This window comes from Tenrec ecaudatus, chromosome 14 (assembly GCF_050624435.1).
Source record: "Tenrec ecaudatus isolate mTenEca1 chromosome 14, mTenEca1.hap1, whole genome shotgun sequence".
In the NCBI taxonomy this organism is placed as follows: domain Eukaryota; kingdom Metazoa; phylum Chordata; class Mammalia; order Afrosoricida; family Tenrecidae; genus Tenrec; species Tenrec ecaudatus.
This window is the reverse complement of record NC_134543.1, coordinates 37,456,857-37,469,846: the sequence shown is the minus strand read 5'-3', so window position 1 is coordinate 37,469,846 and position 12,990 is coordinate 37,456,857. Positions and strand designations below refer to the sequence as shown.

General features: G+C 37.3%; 1 protein-coding gene across 4 annotated transcripts in view; it reads left to right on the top strand.

Moving 5' to 3' along the window:
- Positions 1–12,990, top strand: part of PALS1 (protein associated with LIN7 1, MAGUK p55 family member) — a 97,917-nt gene that overhangs the window by 26,753 nt on the left and 58,174 nt on the right. The window contains exons 2-3 of one of the 4 annotated variants that reach the window (XM_075530681.1): positions 6,685–6,746; positions 12,197–12,484. In XM_075530681.1, coding sequence (XP_075386796.1) covers positions 12,220–12,484 — 265 coding nt within the window. In that variant the 5' untranslated portion in view covers positions 6,685–6,746; positions 12,197–12,219. Of the gene's footprint in view, positions 1–6,684; positions 6,767–11,961; positions 12,485–12,990 lie in introns of all 4 variants that reach the window. The other 3 variants (XM_075530679.1, XM_075530680.1, XM_075530678.1) reach the window with 3 other exon arrangements.

The window sequence follows — 12,990 nt, the reverse complement described above, 5'->3', positions numbered from 1 at the left end:
GTTGAAGGAAGTTCGATATCACCCCCTTTCTTTCCCCATGCCATTTCCTCGTCCTTTTACTACCAAGAGAGAAGAGCCATTGGCAGAGTGCATCCTTTGGACCTAGCATCACTGTGCCGAGAAATTTTTAAAATCAGGGAAAGATGGATGAGAAGGGCCTTCCTTTAGAGCCAACAGAGAAAGTCTTCCTTTGGAGCTGGCACCCGAATTCAGGCTTGCAGCATTGTAAACGGTGTGTTAAAACCATGCATTTAGACCCACAAAGTTCAGAAGGAAAGGAGAAGGAATGGAAATGGGGAATCGAGGTATGTGATACTACATTGTCGGAATTGCAATCAGTGGCATGCAACAAAATGTATGTGAACTGTTGAATGGAAACTGGTTTGCTCTGTAAATTTCACCCAATTCATAATGACAAGTATTAAAAATCCATATCTAATATTTGTTACAGCAGTACTTGGTAGTTAAGACACCATAGAAAGATGATATAAAGATTATCTAATAGGTTTATCTTGAGGTGTTCTTTGGGCAGGATCATTGGTTTAATAAACCTGTCTTGTTATTGTGGATAATAGTAATTAAACTTGGAGAGTGTAGAATTAACTGTATAAGTTACTTAGCACAATAATTTAGTAAATAACAGTTATGGCCTTTAAATATATTTTGCCTGTGCATTCAGTTTTCCTTCCATGTGCTACTCTTAATGTTCCTTTAAATTATATGTACATTTTGTCTCTCCATCCGGATTGTAAGCAACTCGTGATAAAACGTGTATCATGTGTTGGAATACATTATTTAAAATGTTTGCTTTCCCACTCAGATTCCAATGTGCAGTATAAGGCAATTTGTTTGGCAGTAATTTCTATTCCATTTACACTTGCCGATGACTATTGTACTAAATTTTGAGTTTATTGATTACTGCCACTAAGGATTTGTTTAATTTTGACAAGTGAATGGAATTTTCTGGATCTTCAATAGTCATTCCTAATAAAAATGTATCAGGTCAGTGATTTTTCTTTTTAAATGTTATTTTGAAACATAACATTTTCCATTTCAATGATTTATATGTGCACAGTTCAATGATTTATATGTGCACTGTTCACCGTGTTGAGCACCCATTGCCACTATATGTTAACAGTTTTTAAATTACCCATGGAAACCCAGTACCCTAAAGCAACTTCCCCATTTCCCTGCCTATCGCCCCGAGGAGCCAGCAATGGCTTTGGTGTCTATGCCTTTGCCTCCTTAGATATTTTATATAAGTGGGACCATATCATCTTTGTCCTTTTTTGCCTGTTTAATTTGGCGTGTTTTCAAGTTCATCTTTGTCATTGCATTATTCAGAACTTTATTTTTTATCGCTGACTATTCCATTTTATGTGAATATGGCTTTTTGTTTGTTTATGTGTTGATCACTTGGATTGTTTCTGCTTTGGGGGTATTTTAAATAATACTGCCATGAACATTGGTGTGCAAGGACCTTTGTGAGCCCCTGCTTTCAAGTCTTTTGGGTATATACCTAGTAGTAGGATTGCTGAGTCACAGTAATTTTATATTTAACTCCCTGAGGAATTACCAAACTTTTTTCACAGCAACTGAACGGTTTTACATTCCCACCTACATATAGCTCATGAGGATTTCAGTTTCTTCACTTTCTTACCAACACTTGTTTTTTGTCTTCTTAATTATAACTGTCCTTGTTACGAAGTTGTCTCATAGTTTTGATTGACTTTCCTCTGTGGAATATTCCTTTCACGTGCTTATTAGCCATTTATGTATCTTCTTTGGAGAGCCTTCCAGCCATTCAGATCCTTAGTGCATTTTAAAATTGGATTATGTATCTTAATGAGTTATAAAAGTTGTCTATTCTAGATTCTAGTCCATTAATATATAGGTGATTTAAAAAAAGTCAAATATATTTTTAGTTTCTAGAAACAGCTTTTTCATTTTGATAATATTTAATGTACCATTTTTTCTTTTGTTGCTTATGCTTTTTATTTGTGTTTGTGTGTGTGTGTGTGTGTGTGTGTGTGTGTGAATTAGGTGGGATAGGGTTTGCATTTCATACCATCCCCTGTGGATTCAACAGTTCAAACCACTCATCGAGGTCCCTCAGGACCCCCTGCAGTATTCCCCGGCTACACTTCCCCTAATTCTTCATCCTCCTGCAGATCTTCATCCTCCATTTCACCAAAATCAACTTCTGTCGACCGACTAGACTAGCGGTTCTCAACCTGAGGGTCGCTACCCCTTTGGGGGTTGAATGTCCCTTTTATAGGCGTCGCTTAAAACACATATTTCCGATGTTCTTAGGAACTCAGACACTGCTCCTCTATCCGTTTCCAGGCGGGTCCACCCACATGCAGATACGCCCATCTATAACTACCCGGCGTGAACACTGTTACCCATGCTACACCATGCTTCGAGACAAAATTTCATTTATTTGTCATTAGAAATACATATTTCACAATATATAATTGCATACTGTTTTGTGATTAATCACTGTACTTTAATTATGTTCAATTTGTAACGATGAAAACACATCCTGCCTAATTACAGTTATGAAGTAGCAGTGAAAATAATTTTATGGTTGGGGGGGTCACCACAACATGATTTACTGTATGAAAGGGTCATGGCATGAGGAAGGTTGAGAACCACTGCCCTGGACTGTTACATTAGCTTCCCTCCTTTGTGCTCCCCCTGCCTTGACAACCTCTAAAGTTTGTTGTCTTTGGTGTTTAAAAGTCTTTGCCATGGTTTTTAATCCTTAGTAGTAGTGTTCTCATACAGTGTTTATCTTTTTGTGATTGTTTAATTTCACTCAGCTTAATGTTCTCTAGGTCCGTCCATGACATGAGGTGTTTGGTAGTTTCATTTTTTAAGTGATGCATGGTATTCCATGTGTGTCTGCACCAAAGCTTTTTATCCATTCTGCTCTTGATAGTTGGGCTGTTTCCAGCCTCTTGGTCATGTGAACTGTAGAATCTAGAGGTAGCTAGCAGTTCTTGCTCTGGCTCTTACTTTTTTAGAGTACATAGTCAGCAGAGGTATTGATGGATCATATAGAATTTCTATTCCCAGTTTTAGGTATGGCCACATCACTTTCCATAGTGCTTATACATACTTACAAACCCATCAGCAATGTTTGAGGATCCAGTTAACCTCTTTGCAACCTCTCCAGCGTTTTGTTGTTCTGATTTTTTGGGCCTTGACTGTTCCTGCTGGTGTAAAGTGGTTTCCTGGTTCGAGGAGTAAGCATTTCTTCATATCTCTGTTTGCTATTTGATGTAATCTGCTTATGCTTTTAATATATCCAAGAAACCATTGCCTAACCCAGGGTCACAAAGCTGTATGTCTGTGCTTTCTTCTAAGAGAGATTTTTTATCTTTGCTGTGACATTTATCTTTTTTACATGTTGAGTTAATTTTTATGTATGGTGTAATGTAAGAATCCAGCTTCATTCTTTGAGATTTGGTTAGACATTGTTCCAGGACCATTTGTTGAAAAGACCATATCGCCACTCCCCAGTTGAATGGTTTTGGCATCCTGGTTGAAAATCAGTTCACTACAAAAATCTGAACATACTTCTCGATTCATTTCTATTCTCTTGATCTATGTCTTTCCTTATGCCACTATTTCATTGTGGTTTTATTTTGCACAACCCTAATAAAAATATTAAGTATACAAAAATTTATTTTTACCCTTTGTTTTCCTTGGTGAAGTAGGCAAATATCTTATAATTTTTCTACTTACTATTAAATTTTTTTTTACCCTTGCCATGAATTAGCACAACAGTAAATAGTTTTTACCTGCCCAATAGGATAGCATTCTGACAAAATTACTGTATATACTCACGTATAGGCTGAGTTTTTCAGCACATGTTTAATGCAGTTTTTGTGGTAAAATTAGGTGCTTCTGCTGATACTCTGGTCGGCTTATACTTGAGTATATACAGTAACTTTGTCATCATTCTTGTTGTCAGTGGCTCCCAGCAGCTCTTTTTGACTTCCTATCATTGTAAGATTCTTTTGTATTCAGACATTCCATTGATGGTGAAGATGGCGCATTACTGAGCAACATTTTATTATGTTGTACTTAAGGCTGCAGCTAGTTAAGAGCACTCTGACAGTGACAGCGGGGATTCTTCATATGTTGATGAAAACTGTCTCTAGCTTGCCTTTTCATCTTCTTCGCTTTTTTTTAATGAAGCAATGTTTATAGTTTTGATGAGTTGAACCTGCCTTGTTTCCTTTTGATGGTTTGCGCCTTTTATATCTTTTATTTTAAAAATCTTTGCCTAAGTCAAGCCACAAAGATTTCCCCCCCCCCCGTGCCTTGCTTTTTTTGTGGAGTCTAATTTTTAAAAAATCATTTTATTGGGGGCTCATACAACTCATAACATTTCACACAAACATCAATTGTGTCAAGCACATTTGTACACTCATTGCTCTCATCATTCTCAAAATATTTGCTTTCCACTTGTATAGTTTCAAACCCCCCCTCCCACCAATGTAGCTATCCGCTTGCCACAGCACCATTTGTTGAAAAGATCATCCTTTCCCTATTCAGGTATTTTTGCTTTTTGAAAATGTGGGAACTTGGGTTCTATTTTGTTGGATTTTATTCCTGTTAATGTTTCTTCCCCTTATAAATGACCCTACAGCTGCTCCTCATGAGAAAGATGAGCCTATCTGCGTACATAAAAACTTATAACCTCAGGTTGTTATGAGTGAGAATTAACATTATCAGACAACATGTCTTAAATAGCAAGAGTCAATATGTTATGCTTAGTGTGATAGTTTATATTTTTAAACTTCTTCCAATTTTATTTTGTTCTCTGTCTTATTTGTTATTCCCTTTTCCTGTCCTTTACTGATATGGATGAAATTATGGGAATTCAGAGAAAAGAGAATTAATGCTTTGCTGAGTAAAATAGGAATGATTTCCTAGACAGTATTTGAATTGGGACTTGGGAAAGGGAATGTTTTAGTCACATGGGACTGGGGACAGTTAGGGAGGAAATGGAAATCAAACTGCTAAGACAATTTAGATGAGAGAAGAGTGACTTTAATTTAGGATGGTGGATTTAAAAATATTGTGAAATCTTAAGATCTTGCCACCCGAAGAATATAAAAATTTGGAGATAGTGGTCCTATATTGTGCTAGGACTTAGGGACAAGACCATAACTAAACCATCAGGTTGATTTCCATACCCTCCTAGAGTTTTTCCACAGTACTTTAAGTCTTAAAGGGAGTAGACAGCCTCATCTTCCCCTGAGGGACAACTATTTGTCCTTCAATACCAGGATAATTTGCCATCACTTTGAAATGATTGAACAACCCTTACGCCAAACTAATTTTTTTAATCACATTCAACTTAGTGTACATGCAACTTTTGAATCATAGAAAAGGCGTAACCAAACTCAATGCCATCAAGTCGATTCTGACATATAGCCAACTACTCTATAGTGCAGGGTAGAACTGTCCACTCTGCATTTCTGAGACTGTGTGTATTTATGGAAGCAGACAGCCTCATCTTTGCCCTTGGGAGTGGCTGGTGGATTTGAACCACTGACTTTGTAGTTAGTAGCCCAATGCTTAATACTATCAAAGCATGAAATGACACTTCACTAGCTGCCAGCGAGTTGATTCTGACACATAGCAACTCTATGTAGAGTTTCCAAAGTTGTATCTTGGTACAGGAGCAGGTAGCCCCATTTGTCCCCAGAAAAGCTCTTGGTGGGTTTGAACCAATGACTTGTAGTTAGCAGCTCACAGCACCAGCAGGCTCCTTAATGATACTTTGACAGCAAGGCTGTATAAGAAAAAGGCACCTGTTCCCACTTAACTCTGAATTAAAGTTAAAGACACATTTATTTACAACCCAAAGCCTGCCTGAAGTAGGAAAGGAATTGAAGTCAGTTTAGGATACAGTGAAATTGAGATGTTGAGGGACTCTCTGTATGGCAATTTGCTGTCTGCCCCTCAATCTGGAACCTTTCTATTTCTGGATCTTTACATGGCTAATCTATGTCATTTAATTCAAATATTGCCTCTTACAATAGATATTCCTTAACCATCTTGTCTATTTTGCCTGATCTGTACTGTTTTATTCTCCCTCTAGCCTTTTATTGTAGTTCATCTTATTGATTTGTTTGCTTCTTATTTATGTTATTCTACCAAATGTAAGTTCCATTAGCGCAGAATTCTCTTTCATGGTCTTTATTACAGCACAAATATTACTTCTCTAATTAACTGTGTGGTTCCTGTATCAAAAATATTGTTTTTGGATTCTTAATTTCTTTTTTTCTTGGAATCACAAATTGTTAGTTGTTAAAAATTGATACAGCATTGTAGTTACACAAACAAAAACTGCCATTTGTTGGAGTCTTTCGAGGCCAAAAAGCATCATTTTTAAAACCTGATAAAATGGTTGATAGCATTTTAAAAAGCTTTTCAACTGATTATCTTTCTTCCATCATTGATTTACATTATTGACATTAAGTTTACGTTATGCCCATTAGATACATAGGTGTAGATAGGTTTTTTACAGCTTCCTGCCAAGAAACTACAGTGATCTGTGACCAGAATTATCATTAGATTAACCTGTCACCTTTTCCTTCTGGGAAAAGAACATTGGATACTTTTATACTTGATTAATCATCTCACTTTTCTATTTTGCAGACCCAGAAAGCCTGAATTCTGTGAAAAACCAAAGAAAAGAAACTACGAGGCTAGCGGACAAGGTCTGTCTTATTTGAATGATGTAAGTTCTTTTCACTGTTCTTGGCCTGAGTCCTCAGCTAGCTGACAAAGCTGTTTCTATGGAAGCAAACAGTCCATCCACTTAGCATGTCTGAGGAATGCTGTTCACTTAAAACGAGACTTCCCAGCTGCGAAGGGAAGAATGGATGAGTTGAAAAAATTCTGGAGTTCTGGACATTAGTGTAAACTAACTGCTTTATGCATATGAAGTATATTTTTGTATTTGTTTTTGCTTAGAAATCAGGAAAATTATCCAGAGGAAATTGTCTTCCTGCTAATATGTCATGTTCCACAGCTCATACACCAGTGGGTCTGCTTCTTGATACTGAGCTTTGACGGTCCTGAAACCCTCAGGCTATTTGAGGACCCCCCTCCTCGGTCATTTGCCTGTCCCCAGTGCAGCTTATTTAGCTTCCCTTTACTCTCCTAGCTAATTCACACAAGCAAAGCCCTTTCTCCCCAAGGAGTTTGAAGGGTGGCACAGTGGTCAGAGCACTTGGCTACTACTGACCAAAAGGCTGGCTGGCTGTACTCACCAGTGCTCTGTGGGATGTAGCAGCCTGCTTCCATAAAGGTTTACAGCCTGGAAACCCTCTGCAGCAGTTCTCTGTTTTGTAGGGTCACCATGAGTTGAAATCGGCTCGTTAGCAATAGTTCAAAAATACATTTTTAAAAATTGATTTTTAGGAGGGTATGGGGAACAGGGATTCTGGTAAGGATTTGCAATGTGGATCTTTAAGGCGCTTGGACTGAGAAGGAAGGAATACCTTGGGGTCAGTAACTCGTCATTGCATTAGTTTTATATTGTTGGTTGCCTTCAAGTCGATTCTGACTGCTGACAGTCCTGTGTGTGTAGAGAACTCCATAGGATTTTTAAGGTTGTCATCTTCTGAAGCAGATTACCTGGCCTACTATTTGCATAAAAAAAAGTCATTCATTCAGTCCTATGTCAGGCTTATGTATGATGAAAAGTTATTTGAGAGGTGGAATGGAATCTCTTTGGACAGGGACTATTGTATGCATTTGCTTTATATATAAGCTGAAAATTTCATAGATTGTGTGTTTAATGCCAAAGCTGTGGCATTCGATATGAATTTTAATGGTGGATTTAAAATTTTTTGGATCTGTATGGGACATTTAGATAGACAAGTGTGGGCAGGGATCCTGTTTCTATAACCCAGGTTCCTAGCCAGGGATAAATGCTCAGTTAGATATTTGTCTAAATCATTGCTCTTCAAAATCTTTGATAGTGTTCTTATGCCTAGAGAGTTAAGACTTACATCTAAGACCTTTCATTCACTGTATGCAACCAAGTTTTCTGCCTATCGCTTCCACTGCTCTTTTGTACAAACTGACTAATGAAACTAACCTTCTTGTACTTTTTCCATGTCATTTTTCTCCTTCCTTATTCCTCTTTCCTCTTCTTCAAGGCCTACCTTAGCCTCCAATCCTCACTCTGTAAGAGAGGCCTGTTTGAACCTATTTCTGGAGTTAAATCAGTGAATACATATTTCACTGTGTGAGGCGTTTAGAATTTTATTTGGCACATAAAGAAGTACCTAGTAAATGTTAGTTGTACTTGCTATTACTATTTCTACAACCTCCTCTTCATCCTTGCCCTACTGTCCTACTGTCCTGTCATTTTATTTCTCGTATATGAATGTAGACATCACACCAAGTTTTATTGATTTTTGTCCTGTTTCTTAAATACGTTTCTCTGACTGTCTTAATTCAGGATCCTGTTTCTTTTTTTTTTTTTTTTAATAATTTTAACAATTTATTAGAGGCTCATACAATTCTTATCACAGTTCATACTTATACATACATCAATTGTATAAAGCACATCTGTACAGTCTTTGCCCTAATCATTTTTTTCTCCTCTTTTCTTTTTTTACATTTTATTAGGGACTCATACAACTCTTATCACCATCCATACATATACATACATCAATTGTATAAAGCACACCCATACATTCCCTGCCCCAATCATTCTCAAGGCATTTGCTCTCCACTTAAGCCCCTTGCATCAGGCAGGATCCTGTTTCTTACAGCTGCCTTTAAACCAGTGATTCTCAACCTTCTCATGCCACGACCCTCTAATACAGTTCCTCATGTGGTGGTGACCCCCAACCATAAAATTATTTTCGTTGCTACTTCATAACTGTCATTTTGCTGCTGTTATGAATCATAATGTCAGTATCTGATATGCAGGATGTATTTTCATTATTACAAATTGAACATAACCACAGGTGAATATAAAAAGACTGATCAGCATCCAAATTAAGTCCCCATGGTACAGATATATATATATATATATATATATATTTTCAGTAGTTGATGATTTTACAGTACATGATTTTACATTTACCCAGTAATTATAATTTATGAAGGTTCGTTTTCCTCCAGTACTGCAGCTTTCAACACAGTAGCTGCTTTTAACAGAATAGCTGCTTTCTACATGTGTGACTGGTCTGCATAGGTACCTTATGGTGCCAACCCTGTCTCATACACCTGTATTTGTACGGGGTGTATGTGATGGGGTTGGCGCGATGATGTCATCACGCCAGGTACTCGTAGATGGGCGGACCCGCCTGGAGATGGATAGAGGAGTGGTATCTCAGTTCCTAAGTTCCTAAGGCCATCGGAAATGTGTTTTCCGATGGTCTTAGGCGACCCCTGTGAAAGGGTTGTTCGGCCCCCAAAGGAGTTGCGACCCACAGGTTGAGAACCGCTGCTTTAAACCTTCCATTGCCATCTTTGAGGCAATCCTCCCCACTTTAGCCTTTATATTTTCTATAAAATTGAATGTAATCCTCTCCTGCTTAAACTTCTTTAGTGATTCTTAACTATTTTGGGGGGTCAGGTAAAAAACTCTTTTACCTCTGAACACATCTCCATTTAGCCCATTGATGACCTTTCTAGTCACATGTTACTCTGCATCCTCCCATTGTCCCATCTGGTTTTCCTGCATTGTAGTCACCTTTCTGAAATTGCCTTTACCCTCATTCTCCACCTTCCGGGTGGCCATATGTTTCCCCTCGCCTGCCACGTACCCTTCTAGCTGACTAGATTAGAATTTAAATCTGGGTAATTTTTCATTGTTATTTGAAATATAGCTAAAAAAAGCCCAGTGTGTTCTTATATTATAAGTGTTTCCTGCCACTGTTACTACAGACTGAATTTTAGAATCCACTCTGTGCAGCCTGTGTTGTCATTTTAAAATTCAGTTCAACAAGTATTTATTAGGCATTTCGTGTAGGTATTTTATTGTGCTAATAAGCAACGGGTAGTGAGGCGAGACCAACTGTGGGAGAGGGCCATCATTTATTTCCTTTGTATTCTTTTCCAGTGGGCTGTGAACTCTCCAAGGGAGATGATCACATGGAATTTTAAGCGGATTATTATCAGGTTGCAGAGTCCCCCCCCCCCCAGAGGAAGAGAGTAGCTGCAGATAGAGCAGAATGATAACAGTCTAAACGTGAGCACCTTGACCGTGATCACCTGACCTGTTTTCGCTCCCATGGTCTTTAAGTGACTAAGGAACCGTACTGTCTGAAAGTTTTTAAGATGACACTTTTAATATCACACAAAAAATTTTGTGGTGTATAAATATGAAGTGAAAATACATTACTCATTCTTAACTTTGATTTTTTAATACCAGTACATTTTGTATAGAGAAAGCTTAACTTTCTGGGCGTATGTATACTCCTAGATTTTCAAAATTAAAATTAAGCACATAAATGCAATAACTCCCATACAAATTTTGCTTACTTGTAATGAAATCATTAAATTAGCTGAATTTGTGTGTTCTTGTAATCAACATATGAAGCTTAATCATTGCCTAACAATTTGAAGATTGTAATGAAAAAGAAAGCAATCTAATGGTAAATAAGGTATCGATGCGTAAATCACTGTAGCTATAAAATAGAGGAGCTAAATTTAGATGAAAGTCAGAAGAATCTCCTAAAATTCACGTGAAACTGTAATTCTGTTGGTCGTGTAGCTTGCATCCATGTATTTGTCTGTTGAGCCTGGTGGTTTTCATGGTAGGCCAGGTCCTCAGTACTTGTCGCTGTCATGCTCGAGCAGTGGTTCTCAAGATTCCTCATGCCGCGACCCTTTCATACAGTTCCTCATGTTGTGGTGACCCCCAACCATAAAATTGTTTTTGTTGCTGCTTCATAACTGTCATTTTGCTGCCGTTATGAATTGTACTGTAAATATCTGATATGCAGGGTATATTTTCATAGTTACAAATTGAACATACTTAAAGCATAGTGATTCATCACAAAATAATATGTAATTGTATGTTGTGAAATACTTATTTCTAATGATAAACAAATGAAATTTTGTCTTGAAGTATGGTGTAGGATGGGTAACAGTCTTCATGCTGGGTACTCGTGTGTGGGCTTGTCTGCATGTGGGCGGACACACCTGGAGACGGAGAGAGGAGTGGTATCTCAATTCCTAAGACCATCGGAAATATGTGTTTTCCAATGGTAGGCAAACCCCTATGAAGGGTATATGAACCCCAGTGGGGTCGCGACCCACACGTTGAGAACCGCTGCACTGGATGTTTGTTTGAGAGAAGATTAGCTGGCATCAGAACTATTATCAGACGAAAATAACTTTTGCTTAGTTGGCATCATTCTTTAACCAACCCTCTTAATAAAGTGATGCTCAACTCAAGGAGGAAGTAGGCTTATTATTGTAAATATTTTTGAAGCCTTGACTGGATGAAGATTAATTAGATTTAGATTTAATATGTGGGCTTATACATATATAAATAGTCTACCTATTTTTATGATGGAGAGATAGCTTAATGAAAAGCCTGCCCAGTAAAACATTTTTCTTGTCTAGAATATTTCAAAGGATAATAAGAGAATAAAATTAATACTAACAATGATATATTTTTAGTTTTAACACGCAAAACATTTAAAACTCCCAACAATCTTATGAGAAATCTGAATCTGAGGTTCTTCAAAGAGGGTGACCAGTTGGCCTCAAATCATAAAGCTAGAGAAAGTTGTAGAATCAGAATCTAAAATCTTGGAAAGTACTCAATCCATATAACAAAATAACAGTGTATATTCAGGAGATACATTCTGTGTTGTGTGAGAGTAGAAATTAACTGCGTGAAATTTGTTTTTGTATTGTGATTCTTACACTTTTTTTCCCCTTCATCTTTTCCCTTAGATTTCCTTCATGGATATTTTTTCATAGCCTTATTATGTGAGAAGTTTTGTGTGTGTTTTTTTGAAGTAACATGGAATTTATACTACAGAATCAAGAGAATTGGCTTTATAGGAAAAATTGATTTATAAAAAGTGGTACAGGTGTTTATAAGTAACCATGACAACATCTCATATGAATGGGCATGTTACAGAGGAATCAGACAACGGAGTAAAAAATGTTGATCTTGCATCACCAGAGGAACATCAGAAGCACCGAGAGATGGCTGTTGACTGCCCCGGAGATTTGGGCACCAGGATGATGCCAGTACGGAGAAGCGCACAGTTGGAACGCATTCGGCAACAACAGGAAGACATGAGGCGTAGGCGAGAGGAAGAAGGGAAAAAACAAGAACTTGACCTTAATTCTTCTATGAGACTTAAGAAACTAGCCCAAATTCCTCCAAAGACTGGAATAGATAACCCTATATTTGATACAGAAGAAGGGATTGTCTTAGAAAGTCCTCATTGTGCTGTGAAAATATTAGGTAAGTGAAAAAAATGTTTTTTTAGTTTAGCTTATGCTTTTACCTAAACGGGAAGGAGAAGTGGTGTAAGAGAGTGTAAATAATGACACATTTGAATTCTAGACCAAGATCAGTTCTTTGTATATACGAGCCAGGTAAAGCCAAAGCATATGGCTCAAATTCATTCACTTTAACCTGTTTTTTAAATATAGTCTTTGAGTTAGAAAATTTCCATGGCAGCTTACATTTAAAACCTTGAAGTCACCTAAATGCTACTTACTGAAAAGTAGTTGTCAGATTTTGACTTTCTAGTTTCCTTAAATTTTGTAAAATAAGTTAATATGAATAACCTAAAATCTATTTGATTGCTTACATTAATGAGTGACAAGATTTCTTACATTAATGACTGCTGTTTATATGGCATCAACATAGACTATATGCCCCTCTCTTCTTTTTTGTTTTTTAATCATTTTATTGGGGGCTCATATAACTCATCACAATCCATCCATCCATCCATCCATCCATCC